This window comes from Macrotis lagotis, chromosome 2 (assembly GCF_037893015.1).
Source record: "Macrotis lagotis isolate mMagLag1 chromosome 2, bilby.v1.9.chrom.fasta, whole genome shotgun sequence".
In the NCBI taxonomy this organism is placed as follows: domain Eukaryota; kingdom Metazoa; phylum Chordata; class Mammalia; order Peramelemorphia; family Peramelidae; genus Macrotis; species Macrotis lagotis.
Genome location: NC_133659.1, coordinates 100,036,564 through 100,047,558, shown reverse-complemented (window position 1 = coordinate 100,047,558; position 10,995 = coordinate 100,036,564). Strand labels below are relative to the sequence as shown.

Genomic DNA, 10,995 nt, shown 5'->3' with positions numbered 1-10,995 from the left:
CTGTTTATTGACTTTTTAAAGTCTATTCTTTCCCCTTCTAGTCAAGTAAGAAACTCAATATCTTTGTAGTAACTAAAGATGGGCATAATATTTGGGGTTATGAGAAAGAACCTGTCCTGATACACTTGTTTGTGTGTGTGTGTGTGGATGTGTGTGTGTGTGTGTGTGTATTTCTGTCCAGTCACAACCTCAATCCCAGATTGATTTGCATCTACTTTATATCCATTTGCATTCTACTAATTTAATAACAAGATATTAAATTCTCTTTGTCCATTGGCCCTAGCTTTCTTTATGTACCAACCACAACTTTTTCTGTTCCTGGCTAAATGAATCACTTGAGAAAACAAAGCTTTCCCCAGAAGATGAAGAATGAAAACTGAAACAAAAGGGTTGGGAGAGTCTGCTCCCATGGAAAAATGGCAAGGAGCTCTTCTAGGACCTTGGTGAGGAGGGTTGGTGTCACAAGTGTCCATCTGTACAACTTTCGATGGCATCCTCATGATAGACCTGATGGACTGAGAAAGTTCCCTATTGCTCTGCCTGTGTATCTTAATGCCATTTGTATCTTCTATGGGGTCTCCATGCAGGAGAGATCCCAGGAATCTTGTGGCAGTCAGCAGGATAATAATGGAGGGCAAATGATCCTTGGGAAAATCTCCATTATTTGCATTGCAGGGTTGGGCAGAGACATCATGGAGCCAATCATACTAAAAGCAGGATTCTGGGAGAAAGAGGAAGAGAGAAACAGGAACTGAAGCACATGTCCTCAGAAAAGGACAGGCAAGCTGAGGTAGAGCCCACAAAAAACACCAAATTCCCAGTCACCTTTCCATAGTTAATAGGGTTTACATGCCTGAGATCTCTATATAAACTCCCTTAGATGAACAAGCTAAAAGACAAGATCGTCCCCAGTAAATCCAATTCTCTCAGCTTGAGATACCCTTCTTGTAGATCTCCACTAGACCCAATTCAACCTTTACATCTTGCAGGAAACCTTCCTTCTCTAATCCCATCAATAGCACATAAATATGCCAGCCTGTCCATGACACCTAGGAGGACTGTTTTCTAAAGCAATATTATGCTTGCTATTCTACTGTTATGTGACTTTACAATAGTCAGTATTGGCACAAGGCCATAATATTGCAAAGCACCTAACACAGCTCATGATTCTCATAACACCTCCCATAGGTACTATTATTATTATTCCTATTTTATAGATGGAGAAAACTGAGATAGACAGAGGTTAAGTGCCTTTCCCAAGTTCACACAATAAAGGAAAGAGCTGAACTCAAATCTCATTGATTGCAAGCCTAGCTCTCTATCTACTAGGCCATCTACAAACATTGTCTCATAGAACTAGAATATGTTAAACCTTGAAGGGAAATTAGAAATCATCTAGTCTGAGGGTTCTTAAACTGTCATCAGTGAGACTGGTTTTTAAAAAAATATTTTGGTAAATTTCAATGTAATATGAGACATGATATAATATAATGTGAGATAATGGAATACAATGAATATGATACAATATGATATAATATAACATAACAATAACAGTAACAATTATATTTTAACAATATAATAGGATATAACAATATGTTTGTTTTTAATCCTATTTATTTTTATATATTAAAAACATTATTTTGAGAAGGGGCCTGTGACAAAAAAAGGAAAATAACTCCTGATCTATTTGTTGCTATCTCGTTTATTCATTTTGACTGTGTAAAACTCTTAGAAACCTCATTTGAGGTTTTCTTGGCAAAGATACTGGAGTGGTTTGCCATTTCCTTCTCCAAATCATTTTACAGATGAAGAAACCAAGACAAATAGGGTTAAGTGACTGGCCCAGAGTCACTCAGCTAGCAAGTATCTAAGGAAAGGAAAAGAATCTTCAATTTAATAATATATTCTAGTTAATATAGAGTTATTATATATATATGTGATCAATTTTCAAAGAATTGGATTATAATAAATTTGACATAAAGCATTTTCTGAGTGTACCATCTCTTTGATACTTCAGAAAGCTGTTTGGAATTTTGCAGAGTCTCACTTTTCATTGCCCAGTAGATGTGTAAAAGGTTTATTCAAATGGTAAAGACCTCTCTGACTAGCAGAATCCTAGAAAAATAGGCATATACAGATTAGTCTCTTCACAGAAACTTCTAAGATCTCTCACAGAGTCATATCCTGCCTAATGCAGAGTTGTAATGTAGGAAATTAGGTAATCACATAGTAGAACCTAGCAGGGTCAAAACTGAGAGGTAAATAAGCCAAAACCTGACTCCAGATCAAGTATCCTACACCCTATGCCACTTAGCTGTCTAGAATAATATATTTATTTTTAATCTCATTTATTTCATTTTGTACATTTAAAAACATTATTCTGAGAAGAGAGATAAAAATCCCTGATCTAATTCAAACCAGTCCAGAGGTGAAGGGTTCTGTCTATGGTTCTATAATTAGTTAATATTAGAAAAGTTATTACTGGATATCCTGAATCCTAAGTCTAATCCTAACATACCACATCCTCCCCATCAGACTGAGAGATCACTTGGGGATTTCCCCCATCAGATCAGGGGCTCTACAAAGGCAAAGGCTTCCTTTCCTCTGTCCTCTAGATTCCTCTGTCCCTCCCTCTCCAGCCAAGCTCCCAGGAGAGATGTATGAAAACAGATTACCTGTAACAATGAGAGAAGCTTTGCTGACTGCCTGACCCAGTCTGTTCTCAGCCACAGCCTTGTACTTGCCACTGTCCTTGGGAGTGACATTGGGGATGACCAAGGAGCAGACTCCCAGGACATCTGTATAATAAACATTGGGGTTGCCTTCTAGGCTCTCATCATCCTTGAACCAAGTGACTTTAGGTTTAGGCTCTCCCTTCACAGCACAACTCATGCAGCATTCACAACCTTGGGGCAGGAGATGGGTCCGAAGATTGACCAGGAAATATGGCTTCTGGTTCAGATTAGGCTCCTTGAAGTTGGGCTTCTTCACCGTAAACTTGTCTGTAATGATGTCATAGAACAGGAGGTTGACTCAGGAAGGAATGATGGGAAACAGTAGGATTATAGCTTTAGAGTTGTAAGGGACCCCCAAAGTCTTCTAGCCCAAACCCTTACCATGCCCAAACAATCCCTGGTTCTATTCATTCAAATTTGCCTCTTTAACTTCCCCCTATGGAGTCAGAGAGCATAGGTGGTTTGTTGTTTGTCCTTTGTTCTCAAAGAGGGTCAAAGACACCAGGAAGGTGATGTCATGACTTGCAAGTAAAGAGGATTTAAATGAGACTATGATGTTTATCCTTCATTCTTGAAGAAGGCCATGATACCATAGAGGTGATACATTGACAAACATATGAATTGGATTGGGGGGGGTGCTGTGCTAAGTCACCACTTTCAAATTCTCCTCTGGGTCATCTGGGTCCAGTGGCCAGGTATGAATTAGGACAACTATAGATGGCCCTGGATGCAAAGTAATCAGGGTTAAATGATTTGCTCAAGAACACACAGCTAGTAAGCATCAGGTATCTGAGGCCAGATTCAAACGCCTTCCTCCTGACTCCAAAGCCAGTACTCTAAAGTCTCCAGTCAGAGACAATACATTTAATGTTAGAAGGAGGTTTAGAAATCCTCCACCCCAATATCCCTCAAGTGAATACATAGGGAAATGAGGTGAGTAGAAGAAAAATAGGTAAGCAGGATAGGAGGAAGAGAAGTGTTCAGTAACTTCAGCCTGCCACTTAGACCACAGGCTCAAGTTCTGCTCTCATCCTCCCTTCTCCTGGGCGCCTTCTTCCAAGTTCTCCCACATTTCTTGAGTTAATTAAACATCCAGTACTATACAGTGCAATGGCCAGAGATCCAGGAGCCCAGGTTTTTGTCTCTGCTTTGGTACTAACTTAAAATATAACAAGTTCACCTTTTCACTTTGAGCCTTAGTTTTCTCTTTTGTAAAATGAGAGAATGGGGCTAGATGGTTTCAGAGATCCTTTCCAGTCCTTACATACTATATTTTCAAGTTTTGAGAACAATAGGCAAGACCTCCTAAAGCCTGAGTCCTCTCATATAGTTCCAACCCCCCCCCTTTTCCTTGTCCATTAATTCTCTGGAAAGACACCCCAAGGTCAAAGCATAGACTTCTCACCTCGTTGCCGGTGGACACTCCAAGGCTCCATGGTGTCAGAGGGCTCACTGGCCCCCAGGTCATTCTTAGCCACAACTCGGAAGTAATACTGATGGCCCGGGAGGATGCCAGCAAGAGTGAAACGATTGGTGTAGATATGATCCCCTGCCTCCCGCCAGGTGACGTAGGCTGAGGAACGTGTTAGTACAGTGTAATAAAGTGAGCCGCCCTGACCATCATCTGGAGGTGGCTCCCACACTGCTGTCACTGTCCCAGGAACATTCTCCTCCAGCCGTATGGGCCCTGGAGCAGCAGGGGATGCTGTAGAAGGAGACGATTCAGATGTAAGCAACTCTAGTTATTTATTTTGTGAGGCACGTTTGAAACTTTAGATAATTTTTTGCTCTGCTAATAAGCCTGATCCTCAAAGAAGGAATTATGACCAGGAAATAAAGGTGCATTTTAATATCAACTAAGACCCAGTGATTACAAATCCACACTCAATGTGTGATGCCCCTGAAAAAATGGGATAGGGGTAGCATGGAGCCATCATTTATCTCAAAGAAAATGACTAAAATTTTCACTCTGCTGAAAATATTTTTTTTAATTCACTTGATGCTGCCTCCAATTCTAAAATGCATTTTCATTCTCTTCCTTCAGAAACAGCTCAGGTGCTATCTTCTCCATGAAGCTTTCCCAAGGTTTCTCCTTACTCCTTACACTGAAAATGTTCTTGAGCTCCCCAAATTTCCTTTCCTCCAGCTCCCCTTTCCTCCATCACCTTGTTCCCAGTATTATATTTATCTATTTCCCTGTTCACCACTTCTCCACACACTATCCCTAGGGGAATAGAAACTGTTTTTGTCTTGTCTCCCATACACCTGGAATTAATAAATGGTATATAATGGTAGGCATTAATAAATATCCATTATTTACTGATTGTTTCTAGTTAGTAATGTCATTATGTAAGCATGCTGGCTTTTTCCATGTCAACTTTCTGGTCTGACTCCTAAACTCCTAAAAAACCAAAGACTGGATTTTTGTGACTCATTTGGTCATATTCAGCTACCCACTTTACAATTTTTTTGATGATATCAATTCCAGAGGTTTGTATAATCCTCAGCCCACTTGCCCAAGATGATAAATGAGCTTGTGTGTGTGAGAATCTTGCTTTACCTGACACTCGAATGAGAAAGCTGTAGGTCACCTCTTTCCCCTGTAGGTTCCTCAGCTTTACGGTATAGAGGCCACCATCTGAGAGGCTGGCCACAGGAATTAGAAGTTGAGTGAGGCCATCTTTAATGGTAGTGACTGTCTTCTTGGACAGGGGCAGCCCATCTTTCAGCCAAATCACCTCTGGCATAGGAGAACCCTGTGGACAGTTCCCGCAAACCCAAACCTTTGATTAGTATCTCAACTTGACTTTTCCTGGCTACCCTGGACAGCTCCTCCTCTGATCCTTTGCCATCATTGTGTTCAGCTGGGTTCACTGTGTCTCCTTCTGTGATTTTAGGCACAGTATCACAATCTCCTTAGCAGGGAGGTAAGGAAGAGGCAAAGAAAATCATTTAGAGGCAAGCTTTTAAAGTATCCAACATAGAAGGGAAAGATAATTCTCTACAAAAAACTGATCATTGTACTCATCCATAACATTATACACACACACACACTTCCAGACTTAAAGCCTAGTTCAGGATCAGGTATTTTAGAATGGGAAGGGGTTTTAGAGTCCCTTCATTTTACATGCTGGAAATTTACAAGTAAACTTGAAGAACTGGGCATCCATCTCTCCCCAAAGACATTCAGGCATAGTACTTATTCTCCATCTATTGTCTTCATCTTACCGTTCTTCCACTTTTCCAACTCCTAACATCAGAAGTTCTTGCAATGCTATAAAATAGGTTCAGGGATTACAGATTCATTTCACTAACAGCCTAAATCAATCCTACTTCCAAAATTTATTCTTGATGGAAGGGACTTAATTTCCCTTTTTTTGTAATCCCAATGTTTACTTAGTACATAGTAGATGCTTTATAAATGCTTACTGGTTAAGAAGTATTTAGTCTACCCCCTTTTTTCAAATGAAGAAACTGAGGTCCAGAGATATAAAAGATCCCTTTTAGCACTAGATTTATCATCCTTTCAAAATGACTTGCCTGAGTCATACAGATAGAAGTGTCAGAGATGGAATTGGAACCCAGTTCCTGTGGCTCCAGAATCAATACCATTTTCATTATACAACACTGAGCTCAAAAGTACCTCCTCTCCTGGTCCAACCCCCTTCTTTTGCAAAGGACAGAACTCAGAAATAGAAAGAGTACTTGGGAATATTCATAGGAAAGTCTATAGCAACTTAGCATCAGAGTCAAGTCCGAATTAGTGACAGTTCAATTTTACATAGCATTCTAAAATTTGCAAAGGGTCTCATGGCAACACTTCTATATAATAGGTACTCTAGGTATCATTATCTCCATTTATAGGAGAGAATAACCAGGCTCAAAGTTAAGTAACTTGCTCATGATTACACAATCAATAAGTATCAGAGGCAAAATTTGAACCCAAGTCTCCTTAAGTCCGGGTCTAGCATTCTTTCCCATTATATCACCATAACCCAAATTGCTTCTGTATTACATCATACTCCTTGTCCCTGAGAAGATTAAATTAATTGATTCTATATCATTTTTATTGATCCTATTTACAATTCTTTTTATTCTGTAACTGTTTAAGTCATGGTTGTTTGACTCCAAACTAGGTTCAGAATTCATCTCGTCAGTAATAGGTTAAGTTTAGAGTTCCAGATCTCTTGCTAATCAATCAATGCTTTATACTTGCCTAGAGGAATTCTGCTTACTTTGAGGTGTGAAGGTATACATAAGGTAGTTGGGTCTAATACCCTTCCAGGATGTCTGATTTGCTATCTAAAGACATCTGGACCACTGTCTTGCAGATAGACTCAAATAATGAACATAAGGAGAGAAGAGAACTCCCTTATTCCCAACTTCCAACCTTCAGATTGTTCCCTATGTCTCCAACTATGTGCCCAATCAGGATGCCCTCGACCCAAGGAGGGCACTTACCTTGTTCTGTTCTTTGTTCTGTGCTTCCAAAAACCTATAAAAGGGCAGTAATCCTTTTGCTCAGTCTTTGGCATACATGGAAGCAAACCATGACACCTTTATTGGCAGGTAGTGGTCATTAATGAAATGATATCTTGCTCAAAGCAGATGCCTCAGTTTATCTTTTTGTTAAATTTCTTTCATGACCACCTCAACAAAATGTAATCTGGTTTCTTGTCCACCTCCTGTATACTAAGGAAGAAGACTGAAAAATCCAAGGCTTCCATGATAGGGTCCTTACTCCTGTCCCTTTACCCAAGGTAGCACTTACCTCAAAGGAAACAGGAACTCGGACGGTGTCCCCAGATCTGACAGTCACACAGTCTATGGTGCTGGTATCCATTAGAAACTTGGGACAAACTGGAAAGCAGACAGCCTTGGTCATTTCTCCTCTTTCCCCACTCCCTCAACCTCTATTTTAAGGGTAAGGGGAGCAGGTCTAGAGAACTCAGAGATGTGAATGAATATCAACCCATATGACTCTTCTGACATTTTTTTTCAGACTCAATCAATTCAGTCACAGAGATACCAAGAAGCCAAAAGAAAAACTCCCAAAGCTTGGAGAACTGCAGGTGTTTGGGAGCTTGGAAGGAATTTGCTGAAAAGGTATAGGGACTGATAGGAAAATACTAAGAAAGGGGGAAGAAGGAAGAGGAAAAGAGAGGGAATAGGTTGAAAGAATAATGTTAAGGGATAAGGGATGGGGAAAGAGAATTAGTTCTGTGGTTCCTACAGTGGATATTAGGGGCAGTGTTGCCTCTCCCCCGTGATGTCCCTTTGTAAACATCAGTTCCACATGACATGAATTAAGAGTTGGAGCAGAGATGGGAGAGGGAAAAAATTCTTGAGGCCTGGTAAAGCCCCTGCAAGTCAGAGGTTCCTGAGTTTGAGTTCAGAGAAAGGCTAGTGCCTTCTAGATGATTCCCACATATCAATATTTTCTCAAGGAATCCCTATTCATCTTGCAGGAACACCAAGTTCCAAGGCTCAAAAAATATGCTTCTCTAACCCCTTCATTTTACAGATGAAGAAACTGAGGTCTACCAAAGTGAAACAGTTTCTCCAAAGTCAATTATGTGTGTGTGAAATGACATGAGGATTAGCTAGTGTCTGGAAGATCAGATATAACAAAGGCCAGTGAATATAGGCAGGAATGCTCTTTGAATAACACATGGCTGAGGGATAGAAAATGGAAGTAATAGAACTGATACTCACCGGTTGCAAGCTTGGCTTGGATGCAGGTATCCAGAGTGGTGGGCTGACTCTGACCCCCCTCATTGACAGCTATTACCCTTAGGAAGTAGGTCTCCTGTGGCCGTAGCCCCTTGACGGTGTAGTTTGTGCCACCTATGGTGCCCATGTGGCAGCGGCTCCACTGGAGACTGTCTGAACTCCTCAGCTCTACCATATAGCCCTGGACTTCATCCCCATCCTGGGGGTCTGGCTTGGCCCAGTTCAACGTGATGCTGGTGTGGGATGTGTCAGTCACTTGGAGATCCCGAACAGGGCCAGGGGGTCCTAGAAGAATACAATGGGAGTGTCAGCTCCTAGGGAAAGAAATGGTGTCGCCCCCTTCTGGAGTTTGTTTTATAACGTGCAATGACTTTAAGCCCCCCTATAGGAAATTAGGAGTTCTTCCCCATTGGTTGTTCTATGTTCTATAGAACCACAGGTCTAGAATAGCCTCTCTCCTCCATCCCACAGTTTGCTCCATCATTGTTTAAGGTAAATTCCTTCAAACTTAGTCTACCCTTTCTCCAAGTTGGCTGCACAACCTCTGACCCCAAAACTTTCCTCTTAGAGTCCTTCTCTAGTCATTCTAGATTTCAGTGATTTCTCATATTCTAAACTCCTGGGAGAACATTGTACATAGTAACAGCAATAGTACAATAAGCTTGTGAGATATTTGACTGCTCTGATCAATAAAATGACTCATGATAAAAAAAAAGCCATCCACCTCCAGAGGGAGCACTAATGAGCTCTGAGTACAGATTTGTTTTTATTATCTCTATTTTGTTCTTTTTTTCTTGATACATGGCTAGTGTGGAAATATGTTTTGTATGACTTCAAGTGCAGAATAGTATAACATTTCTTGCCTTTTAAAAAATAAACTTCCTGAAGACAGAGACAGTCTTCATGAAGTTCTGAGTTCAGGGTCCCCATATCCAAAGGTCCTCACCACTGTCACTCAGAATTCAAAATGATAGCCCTGTGTCATATCCATCCTTGTTCTGTATTGTGCATCCTAAATGCTTGTTCCAGAGTTATGCTCTCTTTTTAAATTTTTTTATTTTTGTTTTTGTCATATTCTCTTTTTTAATTAAATATTTTTTTCATTTATTTTTCCAACTACATACAACAGTAATTTTCAATAATTATTTTTGCAAGGTTTTGAGTTTTAAATTTTTCTCCCTCCCTCTCTCCACACCTCCCTACTGGAAGAAAGTAATCTAATATAGACTCTACATGTATAACCATGCTAAATATAGATCCATATTGATCATGTTGTGAAAAAAGCATCAAATCCAAATAGGAAAAAGAAAACATTAAAGAGGGAAAAAAGACATAATATATAAGACAACTTTTAAAAATTAAAGATAGTAAACTTTGGTCTACATTTAAACTCCACAGTTTCTTCTCTGGATATGGATAGTATTTTCCATCGCAAGTCTTTGTCATATTCTCTTAATAGATTTATTCAAATGTGCTAACTAGTATTAGAGTTCTACACTTTTCTCATTCTATTTAAGACTCTTTCTGCTCCATCCATATGCTGAACTCCAAAGAACATGGTGCTACTGACCTTTGAATGACCTGTCTCTTCCTGAACTTTAATTTTCCTATATTACCTGACCAATGACTTCTCATTTATTCTTCAGAATTGCCTTCTCAGGGTTGACATATTTACTTACTCATAGGGTCTCGAGCAAAAACAGCATCTGATGGGGGTCCAGGCTCCCCAGGGCCAGAGGCCCCCACAGCAGTCACTCGAAATTCATATTGACAGCCCTGCAGCATGTCCGTTACCATCCATTTCCTCACTGTGAATAAACCCCATATTCAAGTTATTCCAGCAACCAGACTAAGTCTCAGCTCCCTTGAAAGTCTTCCACTCATTTCATCATGTTTGGCTAAGCCCATAGCAAGACCCTTATGGTGACTGTAGTTCTTTGGTCCACAGAAATCATGGCAACAGGAACTAGAAGGCCTCCTAGGGGTTGGGATCATTGAATTCAATACCTCCATTTTTTTAAATCCCTCCATATTTTAAGAAATATGTATTATATGAATATATAATTATGGGTATATAATAAAGTCCATATAAAATATGCAAATATGAATATAAAATATGTATACATATTTAAGTATGGATATATGAATTTTAAAGTATATATTTATAATTAAATGCATATAAATGTAAAATAAAATGTATAGGTATAGGTATGTATATGTGAATATAGATGTATATATACATACATAGGCATATGTATATGCACATATTAGAGAAGAAAACAGCAAATTATTTCAGTATCTTTGCCAAGAAATGTGGTGAACAAAGAGTGAGACATGACTGAACAATTGAACAGCAACAATATGTTTTATATATATAATATACATATATAAAACTAGATATCTATGTCTAAGCATATATATATATATAAAAGTATTTTATCTTTTGAACTCTTTGTGTGGTCTTTTTTATCATATCTCTATAAGGATAGTGGGGGAAGAGGAATTCCCTCCATTTTCTAAATGAGGA

At 39.4% G+C, this 10,995-nt stretch overlaps 1 protein-coding gene across 1 annotated transcript in view; it reads right to left on the bottom strand.

The window, feature by feature from the left end:
* Positions 1 to 288: 288 nt before the first annotated feature.
* Positions 289 to 10,995, bottom strand: part of IGFN1 (immunoglobulin like and fibronectin type III domain containing 1) — a 40,128-nt gene continuing 29,421 nt past the window's right edge. Inside the window, exons 18-24 of the mRNA XM_074220897.1 lie at positions 10,148 to 10,276; positions 8,451 to 8,753; positions 7,507 to 7,595; positions 5,296 to 5,491; positions 4,141 to 4,440; positions 2,676 to 3,002; positions 289 to 721 (exon numbers count right to left, since the gene is read on the bottom strand). Of these exons, the coding sequence (XP_074076998.1) occupies positions 708 to 721; positions 2,676 to 3,002; positions 4,141 to 4,440; positions 5,296 to 5,491; positions 7,507 to 7,595; positions 8,451 to 8,753; positions 10,148 to 10,276 (1,358 nt within the window). The 3' untranslated portion in view covers positions 289 to 707. The remainder of the gene's footprint in view (positions 722 to 2,675; positions 3,003 to 4,140; positions 4,441 to 5,295; positions 5,492 to 7,506; positions 7,596 to 8,450; positions 8,754 to 10,147; positions 10,277 to 10,995) is intronic.